General features: G+C 37.2%; 1 protein-coding gene across 7 annotated transcripts in view; it reads left to right on the forward strand.

Moving 5' to 3' along the window:
* The window catches only part of Epb41 (erythrocyte membrane protein band 4.1), a 193,071-nt gene that overhangs the window by 123,039 nt on the left and 46,443 nt on the right, over nt 1–23,589 (forward strand). For 6 of the 7 annotated variants that reach the window (XM_013519475.1, XM_005394970.2, XM_013519474.1 and 3 more), the window contains 4 exons: nt 2,536–2,688; nt 6,354–6,451; nt 7,214–7,386; nt 20,606–20,799. In XM_013519475.1, coding sequence (XP_013374929.1) covers nt 2,536–2,688; nt 6,354–6,451; nt 7,214–7,386; nt 20,606–20,799 — 618 coding nt within the window. The remainder of the gene's footprint in view (nt 1–2,535; nt 2,689–6,353; nt 6,452–7,213; nt 7,387–20,605; nt 20,800–23,589) is intronic. The other variant, XM_013519473.1, reaches the window with a different exon arrangement.

Raw genomic sequence — 23,589 nt, forward strand, 5'->3', positions numbered from 1 at the left:
AGACACAGTCTCTCTATGCAGTTCAGGCTGGCCTTGAGCTCACTTTGTTTTGTTTTGTTTTTTCTTTTTTTTCTTTTTTTTTTCCAGTACCAGGAATCGAACTCACAACCTTGCGCTTGCCAAGCAGATGCTGTGCCGCTGAGCTAAACCCCTAGCCCCCTTGAGCTCACTTTGTAACTCATGCTGGTCTCGAGCTTTCAATGACCCTCCTGCCTCAGCCTCCCAAGTGCTGGGATTACAGGCATGCACCACCACTCCCGGCTGAAATTATATTTTTCTAAACTACAATTACATTAAAAAATATAGATCGACAGCAAGACATATTTCATTGCTGGTATCACCAAGCCAAAATCACCTGGGGTGCCTGTTAAACTTAAATTCCTGAGGTCCTCCCAGATTTACAGACTTACTTTGGAGGAGAGGCTCTAGCATTTCCAGATTTAATGAGCCTCCTAACTGATTTTAATACCTGCTTGAATCTGAGAACCATTGGCCCAGAGTAGTGGTTCTCAAAATGTGGTAACAACTTGTTAGAAATGCCCTTTCTCCACACTGAATCAGAAGCTAGGGGTGGAGCTCAGCAATCTGTTTTAACAAATTCTCCAAGTGTGATTTTGATGTGTACTGAATGAACTGCTGTGGCTCATTTGAGAACAACTAGATTAGAGTATGGAAATTTGTTCTTTTTCAGTTTTTTTCCTCAGTACTGGGGATTGAACCCAGGGCCTCCCCCACTGAGCTACACCCCCAACCCTCTTCATTTATTATTTTGAGACAGTCTACCTAAGTTTTCTATGTGAGACTCAAACTTGCAGTTCTTCTGCCTCAGCCTCCCAAATACTGGAATTATAGGTGCTTTTATCTTAGTTCTGCCTAACAGACTGAATATTTAAGGCACGTTGCTTGGTTTCTTTCCTATTCAGGTAGTTAGACTGGCTGGGGATATTGAAGAGCTTGTGAGGAACAGGACACACAGGAGTAATCAGAAATTCATTCAGAGGAAATTAACTAGTGTGAATGATGAGCAGACTCAAAACTATATCCAATAGGACACAATCAAAGGAACGAGGCTATTTAAGCCCACAAAGAGAAAAGTTCTGGGAAGATGTAATATCTGTTTGTGTGTATTAAAAGAATGGCATGTGAAGCAGGGATTTTACCATGGCTCCAAGATACAAACCTAGAAGTAGTAAAATGGAAACTATAGGGAAATATGTTGTTCAGCTCAGTTTGAAAAATTGTCTAGCAGAGCTTTTCAAAGATGGAGTGGGCTACCTGAGAGGGTTCTGAGCTCCCTGCAGGTATTCCAGGGTAGGCATACTAATCATTTGGTTGGAATTTTTAAAAAGGACATTCAAACACCTGGTCTGTGATTGGTCTTAAATGACCTTTCAGGGCTTCCTCATCCTGAACAGGTATTTCTTCCTTGAGTTACTAAAATTTTAATGCATATTTGTGGCTTTTCTTTAAGATGTTGCTCTGGATTGTTTTAGGCTGGGTACTGTAACTTCTATGAATCTCTAAAGTAGATGGTAGGAATATCAGTATATTAGATAAGGTGTATGTCCAGAACTAAAATTGTTAGGTTTTACTTCTTGTTTCTTGCTGGAGCTTGTTGTCAATCAGGAGTGGATGGAGTCAGACAGAATGTTCCTTTCCCAAATGTTGTAAAGCAGATTGTTACTTTGAAAAAAGAGATTAGTTGTATCCACAGGCTTTGAAAACTTAAGAGGGTATCTTCTGGTAAATTTTCAGTTATATAGTCATTGAATTGAAGCTGTATATACTTTCTGCATCTTTGTTACACTTGTATAAACATCAGTGGGCACTCATATTTTTCTCTGTAATTATTTTAGGAAAAAGAGTAGTCAGTCAGAAGCATGTAACTTTTAATTATTTAGCTAAACAAATAGTCATTGGTAGAGATAACTCAGGTGAAATTTGTTTTCCTTGAATGACATAAATGGTTAATATTTTAAAAATTTCTTTAGAGGCATATAAATATGGCTTCATTTTGCCTTAATTTTTCTTCTAGGCTCAGTGATTTTATATATGTGTGTGTATGTGTGTATGTATGTGTATATATATATATACACATACACACATAAAAATATATATATATTTGCTACTGGGAATCAAACTCAGGACCTTGTGCTTGCCAGGCATAGACTCAGTGATTATAATTTAATATACTTAACATCAATTATCTCAAGAATCTGAGATTCTCTTACGTTGAGTTTATATAGGAATAGAGTCAATTCTTAACATCATATCTGAAGGAATTACCTCTTTATCATTAAAAAAGAATTCTAATTGTGCGTGTGTATTTGGTAGCATACATGAACCTAAGCCCTGGCTCTAAGAAGTCATGTCTGCTGATGTAAGCATAGTACTCTGATGGATTATGATGGTTAGGTGAAGCTTTATTTTTCATCATTTGCTTTGAAACTGATTTTGGTAATCTTCAGATTATCTAATAATTGTCAACAATGTGTTGAGCATGTAAGACTGAAATGCTGATTATTTCTTTTTTAGGACTTGGAAGGAGTGGATATCATCCTAGGTGTCTGCTCTAGTGGCCTTTTGGTTTACAAAGATAAGTTAAGAATTAACCGTTTTCCTTGGCCCAAAGTACTGAAGATCTCTTATAAACGTAGCAGTTTTTTCATCAAGATCCGGCCTGGAGAGGTACAGAATTCATTTCTTTCCTCCCAAGCCAAATATAATGTTTAAAGCATCTCCTCGTTCCCATTTTCCTTGTTACGTCATCTGAGAGTTACCGCTACAGTTATCTCTACTTAGGGGCTTATCATTTTGTTTTCTAAATGGATCAGTCCTTTAATGCTTCTTTTCTTTCTTGCTATTGGTCTTCTGGACATTTCTCTTCTTGTAAGTAAATATGCCATTGCTAAAAATGAAACCTGGATCGATAAATCGTTTCTTGTTTACTCATGGCAGAAAAATTGATGGAAAAAATTTTAAATTGAGTTGCATGAGATTTATAAGTTATATATGGGATTGAATTACTCAGGTTTTATAGTACCAGACCTTTACCTTCTATAATTTAAATTTATTTGTATATAGAGGTTACTGAAAATATATTCTAGGGTCAAGTTCCAGATTTGATGGAGGGTGGATTGAATCCATGGCCTCATGCCTAAGTTCTAGAATTTAAATAGAGTATTATATTCAACCTTGTACCAGATAACTCACTTATTAGTTGGTGGTCAAATTTCAGAATATATTAATGCTAGCAGTTTTCATTTTTATGCTAAAGAGCTGTTATGGTATAGTAGAAAACTGCTTAAGTAGGAATTAAATTTTTTTTTAAAAAGCTCTCTGTCATTTACTAAACAAGACTCTGGACAAATCTAAAACTAAGCTTCCTTATCATTTAAGAAGGATTAACCACCTCCCTCACCCCTGTTGATTTGAAGATCCAGTACCAAGACAACTGTGAAAGCTCTAAACAGAGCCCTACTAATGTAAGGTGGCTTTTTTGTGTATATATCACCATCTGCTGGCAAAAAATGGTTCACTAGGTGAACATGGAAATTTTGAATGTGCTGCCTTAAAAATTGGGTGGGATGAATGTATTTGCTCCTTCCTGTCCTAGGAAAGTGGGAAGCTGCCCAGTTTCCCCATATATTCCCAGAAAGAGGACCTTTTTTTTTTTTTTTGGCACAAAAGTGGCAACTGGCTCCATACTGGAGATAAAGCTTGGTCTCGAGATCGCTGGGCCCCTCCACCTACTTTTCCCAGGCTTCAGTGTTAGTGCGGGTAAAAAGACAATTATTCTCTCTAAAACAGTAGGATGTGGTGGGCCAGGGAAAATGTCTGGCTGCTGCTGGCCCTCCAGTTCCCCTTCCCTCTTGCCAGTGTGCTGGCATTCCAGGGGCAGGGAAGACTCCTGCTGTGACTGGAATGTGATCACTCCTACCCGTGCCTGCCACAGCCTATGCTGGGGAAGACGGGACACTAGGGAAGGGGGTCGCTCTTCCTGTCTTTTCCTGCACCTTGCCCCCTAGCTAAAGAAATTTGAGTTTTAAGGCCTGGGGACGCCTTAACCCTGAGAGGAAGTATAGGGGGAGCCCTTTCCCTCCCCATCTCCTTTCAGAGTGTTCTACATTTGTAAACTCAGAGAGCCCAGCCCACGGACTCAAACCCCCCATTGTTGTCCTGTCCCAGTCTTTCTGGGCCCGAGCTGTGCTCCATCCTGGCTTGCAGTGTTACAGGGATCACTCTGGGTTCACTTGTCTGCCTTGTACCCCCAATAAAACTTTGTGTGTGTTCTCCCTGAAAAATAAAACTTGAGTGGGGATTATCATTGATGTATTTTGATGTATTATTTTGTACTTTTAAAAAAATTTTGTGGTGTTGGGGATCAAACACAGGGCCTTGCATATGCTGAGCAAGAGTTCTCCCAGTTTTCTGGGAGCTATATCTCCATCCCTGTACCATAACTATTAACCTGTGCCTAGCATAGAGCATCAGTGTCTTCCCTCAAAGTTTCAAATTCAACAAATATTTATTGATTGCCTTCTTTGTGTCCATTACTATTCTAGGGGCTAGAAATATAACAATAAACAAAAGCATCACATCTCTCAACAATCTTACATAATAATGTGAGAAGACAGATAATATACAACTAGTAAGATGGTAGTGGGATGTCCTTAGTCTTTGTAGCTGTCAACTATTTATACTAAAATGTAGCACCCTTAGTTACGAAAGCAATCAAGAATAGGATTCTGAGAAGTGGAGTATTATATTTTTATTTGTTTGTTTGGGGTTTTTTTGTTTGTTTTTGAGACGGGGTCTTGCTATGCAGTTCAGACTGGCCTTGGGCTCACTTATAGCCCAGGCTGATCTCAAATTTGCAACGATCTTCCTGCTTCAGCCTTCCAAGTGCTGGGATTACAGGCATGGGCCACCATACCCAGCAAATGAAGTATTATGACTACAGTAGATGATTTACAGTGGAGAAAGTGATATGGTTTTGCTATTTCATAGCTGTGAGACCAAGCACTTAAGTTTTCTGACCTTAGTTTCTTCATGTATAAAAATACAGATAATTTGATCTAATATAGTGATATTCACAACAGTAGGCACTCAAAACAAATGTCATTTTTTTATCTTATAAAGTATGCTTAAGGCAGAAGCAAAAAGGCATGAGACCAACAGAGTAGTAGTAGTATGCCCGGAAGGATACGGTTTGCTTCAGTCAAAGATGTATCTAGACCAATTAATGGCCAATCAAAAGAACAAAGAGAAAACATTTAGTAATTCAAGAATTTTGGAAATAAGTTCAGGAAACCTGTTACACAACATGGTGACTATAGTTAACAGTGTAATATACCAAATTCTTGAAAATTGCTGAGAGTTGCCTGGCATGCGTAAAGCCCTTGGTTAAATCCCCAACACAAAGCATCCCCCCCATATGCTAAGAGTAAATTTTAAATATTCTTATCACAAAAAAATGATATGACTTAATATATGAATTAGCTTGACTTAGCTATTCTATAATGTATGCATACTTCAAAACAACATGCCCGAACATAATAAACACATACAATTTTCATTTGGTAATTCTTTTTTAATTATTTTTTTCAGTTTGTATTTTTTATTAGTACATGTTTGCAGTACATAATGATTACATTTCTCCTGAGGAGCTGGTACATGTGCATAACACATCTTAATTTTTTTCATCTCCTTCTCCCCTCCCTGCTCCTTTCATTTCTAGTCCCCTTCCCATTTGCAAAAGCTCCCTCTCTACTTTTTTCCAATTCTTTTTTTTAAATCACCTTTCCCTCCCTCCCTGTCCTTTTGTCTCTAGTTTCTCTTCCCATTTGAAGAAGATCTTTCTACTTCTTATCTTTTATTTTGCTCTTTATCTATATTTTAGGTTCCTTGTATAAGAGAGATCATACAATATTTAAGTTTGTTTGTCTGATTTATTTCATTTAATAAATTGTGGTCTCAAGATGTATCCATTTGCCTATGAGTGACTCAAGTTTATTCTTCTTTATGGCAGAGTAGTACTTCATTGTGCGTCAATATGGAAAACTTTTCCCTTTTTTGACACAAGGTCTTGCTATGTAGTTCAGGCTGACCTTGAACTCACTATATAGCTTAGGCTGGCCTTGAACTCATCACAATCCTCCTGTCTCAGCCTCCTGAGTGCTGGGATTACAGGCTTGCACCAGTACACACCTGAAAAACATTTCAAATGATAATTTGTCTTTAAATTGGTAATGTCCTCTATAGTTACAATGACTTCATTGGTGGTACCATATTTCTGCAGTATTGTATCAGTGTGGTCAAATAATACTTCATGTTTATTTGTATGTTTTTAGCAAGAACAGTATGAAAGTACCATTGGATTCAAACTTCCCAGTTACCGAGCAGCTAAGAAATTATGGAAAGTCTGTGTAGAGCATCACACATTTTTCAGGTAGTATTCTCACTTAAATATTATTCAGGGACAGATTATTTATGCATGTTTCTATTTTAAGGCTGCTATTGAAATTTTCTTCATGTGACTGGCACTTCTATTTAGCTCAGATTGGATCATGTTAAGACAAAATCTGGTCTCCCCATTTGGGCTGAAAAGTGTGCCTTAACATTCTCAAAGCCCCTTCCATTGTACAATAGGAGAGAAGTGAGGCATAAGAATCTTTGTTCACTAGGTGGTCTGTGATCTATGATCGCCCTTAACTAACTAAAGTCAGACCTGGATTTGAACTTTGTTACTGCCCAGGTTTTAACTTTGGGTATTCAGTTTCTTGTATCTATAAAATGGTGAAAACATTGCAGGGATGTAGTGAAAATATTGCAGTACTGTAAAACTATGTTGAAAGCCAAAAGACACTAGCTATAGAAATATAAGACGATATTATTAACATAGGTCCCAATTAAATTATGCTTGCTTTCAGATATGATGTAGAACTAAATGATTGCTTAATTGAAAAATCTCTTACTAACTATAGTTAAGCCATGAGAATTGTGAAACATTTTTATTTTTTATTTTATTTTTAACTTTACAGTCTCAGAATAAGATAACTACATATATATTAATTATATGACTTAATTGTTTCATAGGGAAAAAAGCAGGATATATCATGCAAAAGTACAAATTCCCTATGACTGTTATCATCATGTACATCTAAAATATACCAATAAAATAAATTTTTTTAAAAATACTTTTTCTCCCCAGACTGACTTCTACAGATACCATTCCCAAAAGCAAATTTCTTGCCCTGGGATCCAAATTTCGTTACAGTGGCCGGACTCAAGCTCAGACCAGGCAAGCTAGTGCTCTAATTGACAGGCCTGCCCCACACTTTGAACGTACAGCAAGCAAACGGGCATCCCGGAGCCTTGATGGAGGTTTGTATTGAATACTACTGATTTATTGTAATTGAATTATATTTGAATTGAATTGTAATTCATTACGGAAATAAAGGAAGTATAGTTATCTAAAAGAGAACCAAATTTTCTGAGATTCACAAAGAATCTCAGTGGTAAAATGAAAGAAATCTTACTAATTATCTAATTCAGTGGAATCTATCCTTTTTTTTGAGACAGGGTCTCACTATGCGGTTCAGACTGGCCTTTACTATGTAGCTCAGGCTGGCCTTGAACTCACAGCAGTCCTCCTGCCTCAGCATCCCAAGTGCTGGGACTAGAGGCATGTGCCACCATGCCTGGCAAATCTGTCTCTTTAAAAAGGAGAACTGGTGTTCAAAGAGAATAGTGACTCAATTAAAATTCCACTGGAATTAGAATTATAAATCTCAGTTTTTACTTTGTTCAATAATACTCACCCCCTACAGCGCTGGGGCTCAGTCTTGGAGTTTAGTACATGGCGGGGCAAATGCTCCATCCTAGAGTTATATCATTGGACCTTTTTATTTTTTATTTTGGGACGGGGACTCCCTAAATTGCCCAGGCTTGTCTTGAACTTGCTATTCTTCTGCTCCCCCCACCCCTAACAGCTAGGATTACAGGCATCTGCTACTGCACTGGGATATTCAACAATTTATTTTCTATTTCCTGTGTGTCACTGGAGATATAGCTGTAATAGACAAATATGGAGCCCCATGGAGCTTTTGTTCTAGGGGCAGAAAGAGAAAAGAACAAAACGAAATAATTTCGTGTAATGATGAGTGCTATGAAGAAAATAAAATGGGGAATGGGGTAGAGAATATCTAGGGATAGGGCGGGGGATATAGCTCAGTGGCATAAGCACCTGCCTGGCAAGCGCAAGGTCCTGAGTTCGATTCCAGGTACAAAAAAAAAAAAAAAAAGAATATCTAGGGATAGGAAGATTGAGGAAGTATTTCAGATTGGGCAGTCCAATCTAAATTTAGAAAATTTCCCTAAAGAGATTCATTTGAGTTGAAACCTGAATTATGGCAATTATGGTAATTATGCCATCACAAAACCTGAGAAGAGAATTCCAGATGAAGGGTAGCCAGTACAAAGCCCTAAATGTAGGAATGAGTTTGCCATGATAGGTCTGTCCTGGAGAATGCCGTGATAAAATACAAATAAACTGTATTTTCTTTGTAGCAAAGCAAAAAGAAAATATTTAAGAGATACCATAATACTTAAGAGAAAATATTTAAGAGATACCTTAATATAGCAAAAACGTTCAAACACATAACACTAACCCTAATGAAAGATACAGCCAGATGTGGCACATGCCTGTAATCCCAGCACTCAGCAGATTTTATATAATTTATTATATGATCTTATATAATTTATCTCAATAATATTTTGTGGATTTTAGGGTGAATGATTTATGCATCTTTTGGGGGGCTTAGTTTTTTGAGACAAGGTCTCACTGTGTAGTTAAGGCTGGCCTTGAACTCACTGTGTAGCCTTGACTGGCCTTAAACTCATTGCAATAATAATGCCATGATAGGTCTGACCTTATCTAGCCTAGATAGGTCTGACCTTATCTAGCCTAGATAAGGTCTGTCCTGCCAAATTTGGTGTGCTGATGGAAATCTATTTTGTGATGTCCAACGTAGTACCCATAATTGTATGCAGCTATTAAGAACTAAAATGTGGCTAGGTGGCTGAGGAATTGAATTTTAATTTCAATTAAATAGCCACATGTGGTCAGTAGCTTCCATATAGGATACCATGGGTCTAAATCTTAGTAAACGAAGGACAGAGGAGTGCAAAATAAGTGCATTCAGAGAAGTAGGTAGGAGTCAAATTATGTAGGACTTTTCTGGCTACCATAAGGAGTTTAGATTTTATTTTCATTGCAGTGGTAAACTATTAGAGGGAGTGATAATACTCTGACTTCAATTTTAAAAAGAGTACTGACTGCTGGGTAAAGATTCCACTGAAGGAAGAGTAAAACCAGAAGCAGATTGAAGCTGGTACAGGATCTAGGTGAGGGATGCTGACTGCTTGGACTTGAGTATTGGCAACAAAGACAGTAAGAAGTGGTCAGGGATACGTTTTGAAGGTAGGAGTGACAGAATCACTGATAAATTAAGTATTAGAGATGGTGAGGATAGGAAATCAAGTTTTATTCCTGGGTTTATTCATGTAATAGATTGGGAGACACTGGGAGAGGAACACAGTTGAGGATATAGGAAATCAAGATTCTGTTTTAAATGGTCATCCAATCTTCATGGTACTGTATTTGCCATGTTCATGTAAGACCATCAGGTATTTCCTTTCTTATCCTGTAAGTTGTCCAACATCTAGTTGAGCTTGGGCATGAGGAGCTATTTTAAGCCCCATTTTTTAGGTGAGAAAAATGAGGTTGGAAAGTTTACATGACTTGTTCATCTCATAGCTGGTAAGTTGCTAACCTAGAAGAAAAACACAACTCTGTCTGATACCACATCCCATGACATTTCCCACTAAAGGGAGTTTCATGACTATGTAGATACTGTGCCTGGTGTGTCTTTTCTTTGTGACAGCAAATATAATCAAAACTTCAAGTGTTAATGAGCTTTGGTAAGTTGAACAAGTTAAAAAAACCTTACTACTTGGGTGTGGTGGTACACGCCAGCACTTGGGAGACTGAGGCAGGAGGATCACTGCAAGTTCGAGACCAGCCTGGGCTACAAAGTGAGTTCAAGACCAACCTGAACTGCACAAGGAGACCCTGTCTCAAAAAAAAACAAAAAACAAAAAACAAAAAAAAAACTTAATAGCACATCTTGACCATTCTTTTTCTAGCTGTAGGAACCTTACAGTTGAATTTAAAATATTAAAAAGACATGATATCTTCTGTTTACTGACTAATGCTGACCAGTTATTAGCAGTTTATTCACTATGTTCCTTGGGAGGGAAAATTTCCAAAATTTGCCTTCAAAATGCTGTCGTAATGCTTGAAAGTCCCAAATTAAAGTATGTAAGATAATTCTAAGGAAATACAGTTACAACTTTGGTGACTTCACCATTATTAGTATCACAGTTTTAAGACTTAGAAAAAAATTTTAAAATAGTTATTCTAGCTATCTAATTTTACAGAAGTAAGATCTGAAGCCTAGAGAAGTATTTTGTCAAAATTAATGTTTGCTAGTACAAAGTAAGGGCAGAATCCACATTATTTAGTACCCTGATCAATCCTTTTATCCCTTGACATAGTCTATACCACCTCCTTCCTATCTTTACATTTTGAGAATTTTAAAATGCCTGATGTTAATTAGTCCTAGTAATTATCATAGTACTTGCTATATTGTGAGTAGTTGATACATAAATATGAAAATAACATGTTTTTTATATTTAGTTGAATGTGAGCAGAATTTTATATCTTAGTTTTTGTGAAATATTTTGAACATATTGGAAATTTCTGGGGCTATGTGTATAGCTCAGTGATAGAGAGTGTGCTTAACGTGTATGAGGCCCCTGGGTTTAATCTTCAGCACCAAAAAAAAGAAAGAGAAAGAAAGAAAGAAAAAGAAGTTCCTAATACAACTAAATATTGTCTCTATAACTTGGGAGAAAAGTACATTACATTTTTTGTCAGATTTTTACTCAAATCCTGACAACTAATGAAGTTGGGTATTTTTTCGTAGCTTATGGACTATTTGCATATTATTGTTGTGAAGTGCTTGTTCAGATCTTTTGCTCATATTTCTTTTTTTTTTTTTTTTTTTTTTGGTTTTTCTCCGGTACCAGGAACCGAACTCACGACCTTGCGCTTGCCAGGCAGGCGCTTTTGCCGCTGAGCTAAATCCCCAGCCCCTTTTGCTCATATTTCTATTGAGTTGTGTGTCTTTAATAGTAATGTTTGTTTTTTATGTAAAAATGTGTATCTTTTGTCAGATGTACATATTAGAAATATATTCTACTCTTTGACTTGCTTTCTCATTCTTAATGATATCTTTTAATGAACTGAAATTCTAAATTTTGCTATAGTCATATAGTCCAATTTATTGATTTTTTTATTATGAGGAATTTGGGGGTCCTATTTAAGTAATCTTTACCTCCTATGAGTGGCCAGGAGGATATTTCCCAGTATTCTTCTTCAAACTTTTTGTTTATTTGCATTTCATATTTAGATCAACATTATATCTGGAGTCAAAATTAATTTGTTAGAGACTCAAGACTCTATATTCTCCCCACTGAATTACAATGCTACTTTGGTTATCAATCAAGTGAACATAATTTTGGGATTTTATTCCTACTCCTCCAATCTGTTATATGATTTTGTCACCTATCCTTATGCCAGAACCACACCATTTTAATTGAAATGATATTGTAAGTTCTCCAACTACAGTCTTTAAGATTATCTTGGCCGTTCTTAGTCCTTGATGTTTTCTTATATAGTCAGATTTTCAATTTCCATCAACAAATTTTCAGGAGTTTCATTGGTATTGTGCTGACTATATAGATCAGTTTGGAGGGAGTTGGTGATAAGACATTGGGTCTTTCAATCTGTGAACATGGTCTTTCCATCCTTTAATTTGATCTTATATAATTTATCTCAATAATATTTTGCGGATTTTATGGTGAATGATTTATGCATCTTTTGGGGGGCTTAGTTTTTTGAGACAAGGTCTCACTGTGTAGTTAAGGCTGGCCTTGAACTCACTGTGTAGCCTGGACTGGCCTTAAACTCACTGCAATCTTCCTGCCTCCGTCTGCTGTGTGATGGGATTACAGGCATGTTGCCACCACGTCCGGCTGTATCTTTCATTAGGGTTAGTGTTAGGTGTTTGAACGTTTTGCTATATTAAATGGTATTTTAAAAATATTTTCTTTTTGCTTTGCTGCAAAGAAATACAATTTATTTTTATAGTTTGACCTTGTATTCAGTGACCGTAGTAAATACTTTTTTTTTTTTTTTTTTTTCCAGTACCGGGAATCAAACTATTCCACCACCACACCCAGCTCCTTTCACGACCTTGCGCTTGCCAGGCAGGCGCTGTGCCGCTGAGCTAAATCCCCAGCCCCCACTAAATACTTAATTTTAATGGTTTATCTGTGGGTTATTTATTTTGTGGTACTAGAGATTGAACCCAGGGTGCATGCTAGACAAACACTCTATCACTAAGCTATACCTCCAGCCCTGTCTATGAGTTATTTTGGGTATACAATTATATGTATGCAACATCAACCAAAAATAACATTTACCTTTCTTCCCCAACTCACTTTTAATTTCTTTAATTGTTTTATTGCTGGCTAAGACACCCAATGTAATGCTGCATAAAAGTGTTAATAATTAGATCCTTGTCTCATTCTCAGTTTCAGGGAGAAAGCTTCACTTCACATCATTCAGTGTGATATTTGCCCTAGATGTAGCTACCGTTTATCCGATAGGGAAGTTTTTCTCTTTTTTCCTCCTCCTTCTACTCCTTCTCTTCTTTCTCTTCTCCCTCCCCCTCTCCCCCTGCATCTCCGTCTGTCTGTCTGTCTCTCTCTCTCTGTTTTTTGCAGTATTGGGGATTGAACTCAGAGCCTTCACACTGAGCCAACCCTATTTTAATTTTCAGCAAGGTCTTGCTAAGTTGCTCAGGCTGAGCTCAAACTTGCAGTCTTCCTGCCTCAGTCTCCCAAAGTACTTTCTGGGATTATAGGCATCTGCAGCCATGCTGAGCTGGAAGTTTTCTTGCATTCCTAGTTTTCTTTTTTAATAAGTTAGTGTTGACTTTTATCAATGCTTTTATTTATATAATAATATGATTTTTCTATTTTTTATGTTATGTGGTGTATTACTTTGATTGACTTCCAGTCTTTAAACAAAGCAAGCTTTCTTGGAGTAAACCCAATTTGGTCCTAATCTGTTTTTTCTTTTCTGATCATTTAAAGAGTTTTGCAACGATAGTCAGTTCTCCATATTCTCAGGTTTAGCATCCATAGAAATATTTGAAAAAAAAATGTTTCCTTTGTATTGAACATGTACAGACCTTTTTCCTCATCATCATTCTCTAAACAATACAACTATTGATATAACATTTACATTGTATTAAGTATTATGAATAATCTAGAGATTAATATTTAAAGTCCATGGAAGCTGGGTGTGGTGGTGCTTGCCTGTAATCCCAGCACTTGGGAGGCTGAGGCAGGTGGATCACTGCGAGTCGAGACCAGGCTGGGCTACATAGTGAGTTCAAGGCCAATCTGAGATGTACAACAAGACCAAATAGATCAACTACCTACACACTTGTGCAAACCTAACAAGTTACACAACCTTTTTGTGCCCCAGTTTCCTCATGAGTAAAACAAGAATTCCTATATGCTTCTGCTTGTTCACTAGGTGACTAATATTAAATAAAAATACATGGAAATGATGTGAAAAACAAAAAGTACCCCCCCAAAACCTGAAAAATCTTTGTCACCATTATTAGCTATCCTTGTGATTTAATGCTTTTACCATAAAATGAAGGTCTGTCTCTAAATTAAAAATTATAAAAGGCTGGTGCTGTAGCTTAGTGCTCAGTGTGAAGGCCCTGGGTTCAAACCATTATCACCACCACCAAAATAAGAAAAAAAACCTTCTTCTAGTTCTAACCAGTTTCATGACTTTAGGCAAGTAGCTTACATTCTAAGGCTAGGTGGTAAGAACAGTGGACATTAATGGAGAACTATTCCAAGAAATTAGAAAAAGAACAGCTCTGTTGAAGTGTAAAGAAAATAATAAAGGTATAAAGTGATGTGAATTAAATTTTAAAATAACACAGTAGGGAAAAAAACAAAACCTAAAGTTGATTCTTTGAAAAGATTACTAAAATTAATAATCTCTAGCAGGACTGTTCAGGAAAAAATGGAGGTTCAACTTACCAATATCAAGAACACAAAAAAGGATATTGCTATAGGTCATACATATATTAAAAAGATACCCAACTTTATATCAATAAATTTGAAAATTTAGACATAATAAACAATTTTTAGAAAAATAGAATCTACCAAAATTTAATCAGGAACTGGTGCCCCTTCATATTTCCTTATCTAATAAAGACATTGGCTCTGTACTTACAGACAGGGTCTCTCTAAGTCATTGAGTTGCCCAGGCAGGGCTTAAACTCATGATCCTTCTACCTTAGTGTCCCAAAGTACTAGGATTACCATATGTGCCACCACACCCAGCTCCTGCATATTTTAAGCACCTGAATTTCATATAAGCTGACAGTTGTTTTCGTTGTTTTCTTTCATTTTGTAATTTTATGTCTTCTATTTCTCTGTGCTGTCTTCTCCATATAAGAACTAAAAACATGTCCATAGAACTGTTTTTCCTACCCTTTTCTATATCTTCATCCTTGTTTAAAGAGATTTTTTTTTCTTACTGGGCCCATCATCATTAAAAAAAAAAAAAGTAACCCTCTATGCTTGCTATGGCTTGTGTGTAGATGCCCCCACAAAGCCTTATGTGATCATAGGTGGGGCTTCTCAGAGGTGGCTGGATCTAGAATGTGTGATGCTGGGATTGATTCATGGTGCATTACCCAGGGTGAGTGCTACCTGCCCTATGAGTAGCCCGAATAGAATATAATGAGACAGAAAGAGAGCTGCTGTTGTTGCTTGCTACTTTCCTGCTTTGTTGCTTGATGCTTTCTGCTTTGCTGTCCTCTGCCTGCCATGAACTGTTTCTCCTCTGCGATGCCCCTCTGCCATGCCACCCTGCCTTGGAGCCAGCCCAAGACATCCTGAAGCCTCTGCAAACCTGTGAGCCAAAACAAAGCTTCTCTCCTTTGAATGCTGGATATATTGTCTCAGCAATGAACAAAGTAACTAAGATGATGCTAGAAATTCATTAGGGAAACTTTGAGAAGACAGTTGCCTTTTAAGGGGCCTCATTTTGATGATACAAATGAGCACTGTTGCTAGAGGAATACATCCTTATCTTCTTTGGAGCTTTACCACAAAGCATGTGTCTAACCCTCACTCTTGGATGGCGTGTCTGCTGAGGTGGACTTAAACATTAGCATTTGCTGTTGTTCAAGATCCCCGGGTGAGTCACGTAGGCCCTCTGATAATGGAAGAGCCAATTGTTGTGTACCTGCTGCACTTGTACCATACTAGCAGAAGTTGTGTTAATAACAGCTGGAACTAGAAGTTAACTTTCCCTTTACTCATTGTATTTTTGTTTGGGCTGGGAATGTGGTTCAGTGATAGATCTCTTGCCTTGCATGCACAAGGTCCTAGGTTTGATCCCCAGCACCATCAAAAAAAGAAAAGTAATACTATATTTTTGTTTGTTTACAGTATCAAGTATTGGGCTCAGTGCCTTTGCACTGAGCTATGTTCCCAGGCATGTGCCACCCCTCCCACATTTTAAAAATTTTTTGAGACCAGGTCTCTTTAAGTCACTGAGTTGCCCAGGCTATGTGCAAACTTGCGATCCTCCTGCCACCATACCTGTCTTCACTCTGATGAGTTTGAGTTCTGTGTTTTACTCCCCTAATATTGAACTAAGTTTCTGATGTTGTCAGCCAAGAGCAATATGATAACTGAAGTCAGTGGATCTATAAGAGTATTACCATAGGCACTTTTCTTTGTCTAGGCTTTCAAAAATGGCAGATAATGAATTATTTTTTAATAATTGGGAGTTTTTTTTCAACGCAAGAATGGCGTTTTTAATAATTGGGAGTGTTCCCTGTATATGCATCAAAGTTTTATAATGGATAACAACTGAATTAATGAAAGTGAAAAGCCAGAACATCTTTTTGTGTGTGTATAGTGCTGGGATTGAACCGAGGACCTTTGCACATGCTATGTAAGTGCTCTACCACAGAGCTACATCCCCAGCCTCAAGCCAAAACAGGTTAAAAAGAAATCACTACCTCTAACACTGAGAATATACTAAAAAGCATTGAATTGCATACTTTAAAGGAGTGAATTATATAATACATTAATAAAGCTATTTTTATAAAAACTAATCACCAAATTTTATTGTGATCCACAGTTTGTAGTCTCTTTATTGAGAAAGTTAAGAGAATTTGACACTCCCCAGGGCTCCCAGGTGATTTTTTAATTACTTGTCATGTGTACATAAATTAGCTTTTGCCCAACATAGTCTTGAAATATTAACCCATTACTAGAGAAATACAAGGACTTAGGTATGTTAGAAATTATTGATATTTAGAGTTCATAAAATATATTTGTATCTATTCAATATTCCTCCCCCACCTATACTATAGAGTTAATATCTTCCACTTTTACAGATGATGAAACTGAAATTTGTAAGATTAAGCTCCTTGCGATAGGTCACAGTGCTTTGTGTGACTGAGGTGAACCAAGACTCATGACTTGATTTTTGCCTTTTTATCATCAAAGCTGTTCACAGTAATGTTATTATTTGTCCAATCTCTGAACTGTTTCTGCCTGTGTTTCTGTCACTTTTGAGATCTATTCCTACTTTCCTGTATATGGTTGAGATTGCCGAGTACAGAATGCTGAAGACATAAATCATTTGGCTCTACAGTATTAGCATTGGATTAAAACCAAATTCAAGTGGCAAAATAACACATGGTGAAAGCACGGGCTATGTTTCTCCGATGCCAGGCAGTTGAATTAATTCTTTGAGAGGAGGTGTGAATACACATGTATAATGATACTTTTACACAACTGTGAGCAAAATATTTTGTCACAGTGCTCTGTTTTGTTAAATTTGGTCTGCCATCTGCCATTCTTGCGTTGATTGGAATGGAGCACCCATTAATAGTGGGGACTTGCAAGAGGCCACGGGTTTTTTTCATTGAAAGATATGTTGATGGTTCTTGTGTTTCTGCTATTTTTCTATGCATCATCTGAGAAACTTGCTTTCACTGGAGATAGTTACAGAGTAATAAGCCTTGGTATTGTATGTGTGAAATACTTATGAATTTCAATTTTTAAATCTCCTCCAGTTTGTTTTTAAAAATTTTTGTATGCCTTATAAATATAAAGCCAAGTTTCCTTATCATCCAAGAATGATAATATCAGAATAAGTTATTTTCAGGACAGTCAGTTTTTTAGGGTTTCTTTGTTTGTTTGTTTGTTTGTTTGTTTGAGACAGGGCCCTTTATGCAGTTCAGGCTGGCTTAAACTCATTTATGTAGCCCGGCCTGGCCTCAAACTCACTGTGATCGTCTTGTCTCAGCCTCTTGAGCACTGGGATTACAGGCGTGCACTACTGTGCCCAGCAGGATAGTCAGTTTTAAAACGAAAATGTGTAATAGAAATTATAAAGATTGTCATGAAAAAGAATTAAAGTTTTAAAAATCAGTATAAGAAAGGATAATGATCTGTTATTAAAAATATTACATCATGTAGGAAAACACTTTCCTTCTTAGATAATGTCAGATAAATATGGTCTTATTACAAAGTGTATAGAAGGTTTTTTTGAGACATGGTCTCACTATGTAGTTTAGACTAAATTTGAACTAACTCAAACTCACACCAATCCTCCTGCCTCAGCCTTTCTGAGTGCTGGGATTATAGGCATGTGCCATCACACACAGCCCTAGGAGTTTTTTCTTAATCCCTGAAAGAATGAAGATAAAAACCCTAAGTAGTACCCACATGTGGTGACACACACTTTAACTCCAGCTACATAGGAGGCTGAGGCAGGAGGATCACAAGTTCCAGGTTAGCTTAGGCAGTTTAGCAATGACCTGTTGTTATGGTTTATATTTAGGTGTCCTCCCAAAGCCTCATGCACTCATCAAAGGGCCTTTGGGGAGGCGATTGGACCATTGATACTCAACAGTGAATTATCCCACTGATGAATTTATAGCTAGAGGTGATGTTGGGAGGTGAAACCTGGAGAAGGAAGGTCACTGTGGGTGTGCCATGGAAGGGTCTGTCTCCCTCTCCCCTCCCCTGAATTCTCTCTGCTTCCTGCTGCTGTGCTTGAGCTGTTTCTCTTCTACCACGCCCCTCTGCCATGCTGTCTGGCCTTCGAGCCAGCCAGTTATGGACTGAAACCTCTACAAACTGTGAGCCAAATAAGCCTTTTCTCCTTTAAGTTGTGGCTAATGAGTATTGTGTTTCAGCAATGAGAAAGTAACTAGGACACTTGTCTCAAAATCTGAGCAACTTCGTTGAAGGTAACAATATGTGATATAACAACCACTGTTAATTCTTATCATTTTGTTTTGAAACCCTGTATCATTTTTAATGTTTTTGCTTTGTTTTATTTTTGTCTGTGATGATAGTACTTTGCTATTGTTCTGTTTTTAACTATTCTCTTTAAAATAAAATAGAAAAGGGGCTGGGGATTTAGCTCAGCGGCAAAACACCTGCCTGGCAAGTGCAAGGTCGTGAGTTTGATTCCCGGTACCGGAAACAAAACAAAACAAAACAAAAAAAAGGTAATATTCAAATAAAATAGAAAAAATTAAGAATGTGGCTCATGTAGCTAGTGCTCCCTAGACTCTATTTCCAGGAGTAAAATACAAAACAACACAAAGTAACCATAAGTATGGTATGAGTGACTGTTTGTTTTTATTATGCTCGGGTTCAAACCCAGAGCCTCACATAAGCTAGGTAAGTGCTTTACCACTGAGCTGCATTGCGCAGCCTTGGAGCTTTTTTTTTTCTGAGACACGATCAGCTGTACTATGTAGTTCAGACGGCAGCCCAGGCTGGCCTCAAATTTAAGGTGATCCACCTGCATCAGCTTCCTGAGTGCTGGGATTACAGACATGTGCCACCACACCTGGCCCTGAGACTAAAACTTAGATGCCAAATAGTCCAAACAAAAACAATTAATTCTGTGAAAAGATGAAGCTTTTTCACCACCCTGTGTTGTTTATTTTCTCAAAAAGAGTCAATACAGACTTTCCCATGCATCGAGTTTTCTCAGCTTCAGCCACCTTGGTCTCTATGCACTATATATGTCCGTGCCTCCTTTCTCTCCCCTCTCCAGTTGCGACAACCAAAAATGTCTAGATATTGGCAAATATTCTCTGGGACAAAATCACTCCCAGCTGGGAACTATTGCTCTAAATGTTTTAGAGACCAGGAGCTATAACAGACATTGCTCAGAGTCTGAAAGAGGGTGGGACAGAACTCAAAAGGTGTTCATGTTTTGGTTTTGGAACCAAAGGCCAAAGATTTTGAATTCATATGTATTTGAATGATTTATTATTAAAAGGGTAAATGTCTCGTTCAAAGATTTGCCCTTAGAGGGCCGGGGATATAGTTCAGCAGCATAAGTGCTTGCCTGGCAAGGCTGAGGTCAAGAGTTCGATTCCTAGTACCAAAAAAAAAAAAAAAAAAAGATTTGCCCTTAGAAACATCAAAACATAGTACACATCTTATTAGAAGAACCACTTATCAATTTGTTTTATAATCATTCCTTTGAGGGTTCACAGAAGAAATCCAACAATTCTTTTCTCGTAGAATGTATTTTTAGGTTCCTGAAACCACCTAGAAATAAATGAATCTTTATTTCAAAAAGGCTTCATAGAAGAAACCATAGTTACCACCCCCCGATCCCCTTTTTTTTCTCCATAGGTTGCAGTTATGAAACTAACCTATCACAAGATTAATGAGTTTTTTAAACTGGGTGTGGTGGTGCATGCCTGTAGTTATAGCACCCTAGGATCACAAATTTGAGCCTGGCCTGGGTAATTTAGCAATATAGCAAGACCCTGTCTCTAAACAAAAATTTAAAAGAAAGAGAAGAGCTGGCAATGTAACTCATTGTGAAGGCCCTGGTTTCAATCCCCAGTATAAAAAATAATAATAATAAAATAATAGTAATGGTAATAATGGATTTTTAGTTTCTTTTTTCTTTTTTTTCACCATGTAGTTCAGGTTGGTTTTAAACTCAATATGTAGTCCAGGCTGACCTTGAATTTGTGGCGATCCTCCGACCTTAGCCTCCTAACTGCTGGGATTACAGGCATGTGCCATCACACCCAGCTTTCAATTTTTTTTTATTGTTTGATCTTTCTCACCTAAATTTAGCATATGGAATATGATTGTTAATATACTTTAGCTTTTCTGTTGTGAATACCTTTAGCTATCTTGTTGCCATCAATCGCCTGAGAGCTAATACTTTTTTTATTTTTATGTGATGAGCCATTGGACTTTGTCACATTCATATGTGTCCTGGATTCAGTTCTTTCTCCTGGTGACTTTAAAGTAGTATGCTGGCTCTTGTCTTCACTTATTTTTTCATTTTCTCTTTCTCATACAGCAGCAGCTAATGATTCAGCAGACCGAAGTCCTCGGCCCACCTCTGCACCAGCCATTGCTCAGGGTGAAGTCACAGAAGGCGGTGTCCCAGGGGCGCCTGTCAAAAAAACACAGAAGGAAACAGTGAAGGTTGAAGTGAAAAAGGAAGAGGAACCACCTGAGCAAGCTGAACCAGAGCCCACAGAAGCGTGGAAGGTACGTCATAAATCTACATATTTAGCTGACTGACTTGCTGAGTTACAGGTTTTAACTCCTTGACCAAGAAGGTTCTCAGAGAACTGAGTCTTATAGAATCACAACAGATTTCTTCCTTGTTCTTTCTGAATGAAGTAATTGGAATCACCACATTACTTAAGAGTCAGCTCTGCTGTTTAAAATACAATTTTAGTCCTGGTGTAAGCGACACATGCCTATAATCCCAGCACTCTGGGAGGCTGAGGGAAAAAGGTCACAAGTTCTAGTCAGCATGGGCACTTTAGTGACTTAGTGAGACTGTCTCAAAAAACCAAACCAAACCAAATAAAAACAAGGACTGAGGCTATAGCTTAGCATGAAGATCCTAAGTTCAATCCCAAGTATCACAACAAAATAGATATGTAGATATAATTTCCTAAGATAAATGTATGTACATTTCCAAACAGTACATGTTACGTAAAACACATTCATGTGATTTAACTCTTAAGTAGCATTACAAGAAGGGATGATCTACTACATAAGAAGAGTTATGCTGCTGAGTTGCTTACAGTTCTCAGTTGATTGCACCCACAGTCATTGCACTGAGTTGAAAAATCACCAATTTAATTAGCAGATTTCCCAGAAGTAACAATTACTGGGCTGATCTTCTATGTTTACAAGCTTTTGAAGCAAAATTAAGCAGTGGTGGAGTGGAGGTGCTAGTTCAGGTTTATTAGACTAAATATAGGTTTCACTCTTGCCAGCAGGAATTATGAGATGCAATCTTGATAAAAATTATATTTTTACATGTCTACTAAAAAATTTAAAACTCTCAGATCTTAGTGTTCTCACCTTAACATATGGATTAATCCTCTTTTTGGGGAGGCAGATCAGCAGTTTATCTATAGAACAGTGGACAGTCTAACTCTGTTTTTTTCTAAAATCTGTCAACTATGATATGCAGTTTTGGTGTCCTTTTGAGACTTACCTTGAGTCTAGAAAGGAAAAAGGAAAGGTTGAATGGATGGTGGAGGCTTGCATTTTAGTACCTAGCTAAGTGTTCATAACATTGTGCAAACAGTCTTTTTTTTTTTTTTTAATTCAGGGGTTCTCACATGCTAGGCATATGCTCTACCACTGAGTTACCATATCCCAGCTCTTTTGCTGTTTCATTTTGAGACAGGGTCTTGCTGAGTAATCCAGACTGACCTCAAATTTGTGATGCTTCTTTCTACCTCAGCCTCCCAAGAAACTGGGATTACAGGCATGTGCTATTAAGCCTGTCTAAACAATATCTTTTTAGTGTTAGATTACCTACTACATTTTTAATGTTACAATATATCACCTGGCATGTTTGACTATCCTTCTGTTTTTGTACTAACAGGCAAGTGTTAGATTATTGGAGTTGTCAAGGTAATCTTCCTGAATGGCTTGGATTCCTTAGGCTTTCTGCTTACTTGTTCTGCTTTTGCTTATAAGACAGACACAAGTATTTTCAAAAGTATGTTCCCTTTGTCCTTGGGACCTCACCAGAATAAAGAGAATACTCTCTGATCTATTCTTTTCATTTAAATGTGTTTGAGGGTTCTTTTGGGTTTTAAAAAAATTTTTTTATTTGGGGGAGGTTTCTTTCTGGTTATTAATTCTATGTAAGTACTTGTTTTGAAGTATTTGTGTTGGAATACAACTGAAAGCCACCTCTGATAACCTATCGCTGTAATAGTAGAGCCAGAGTTAAGGGTGAATCTGAACTGATTTTATTGATAGCAGTTAGAAAATAATTATGGCATTTACTTGAAACCATATGTATTGTATATAGCAACAGTAGTAATAAAATAGCCTTGTAACTGTAAATTGCATTATCTCACAGTAGTTTAGTACGATATAAGGATAGCTTTTGTCATCGTGGCTTATTTGACAAGGTCTGTTGTATAGCTGTGGAAGCAGTACTGTTTAATCTTCTGTGTAGGAGCATACACAAAGCTACTGTTGCTACTCAGCCTCTTTTTTTTTTTTAAATATAGTCTTGCTATATGGCCTAGGCTGGCCTCAAACCCCTGGGCTCAAGCCATCCCCCAGGTAGTGGGGACTAGAGGCATAAACCCACTGTGCCCAGTTTTTTGTTTTTGTTTTTGTTTTTGGGCTCAGTTTTTTCAGAAATAATGATTCTCAGTTTCCTGTTGTTGGATTACAACAGACCCAAAAAGACTCATTATTTGTTTAAACAAAGAATTTAAGCTTTATAAAATAATTTAAAACTACTGTTTGCTAAGTGTACATAATTAAGTGAAGACATTATGTCCATTTTTTTTAGTATGAACATTTGTACTCACACAGATCAAAAGCCTTGTTAGTGACCACACAACAAGTGTGTTGGGATTCAGAGTAGAAACAACTCACTTGTTAGTAACCCCTGGTTTTTAAAAGTGCTGCAGCTGGATGTGCCTATGATTTGACAGTGCTACCAAGTTCGATGCTGTCTTATTTTTTACGTTCAGTTCTAGAGAAAGTGGCACAACAACATTGTACTCCAAAGTAATGCTGCTTCATGTGATTAAAAAGAAAATGTCAAAACCATGGATTGATGAAGGTTTTATGATAGAAGGTGATTGACTTAACCCTTAATAAAAACAATCCTTTTTCTAATTTTGTAATAGTCAGTGCTTCCTCTTATTAGCCTGTCTGGCTTTTTAATAATTGCTCCATTTTACATATTACATAAAATGACTATAACTAAAGGTATTTCAAGGCTACACAGAGACCTTATCTAGTCATTTCTTACTATTGAGAATAACTTTTGCCTTACCTCCA

Source organism: Chinchilla lanigera, unplaced genomic scaffold (genome assembly GCF_000276665.1).
Source record: "Chinchilla lanigera isolate Chin_1 unplaced genomic scaffold, ChiLan1.0 scaffold00051, whole genome shotgun sequence".
Taxonomy (NCBI): domain Eukaryota; kingdom Metazoa; phylum Chordata; class Mammalia; order Rodentia; family Chinchillidae; genus Chinchilla; species Chinchilla lanigera.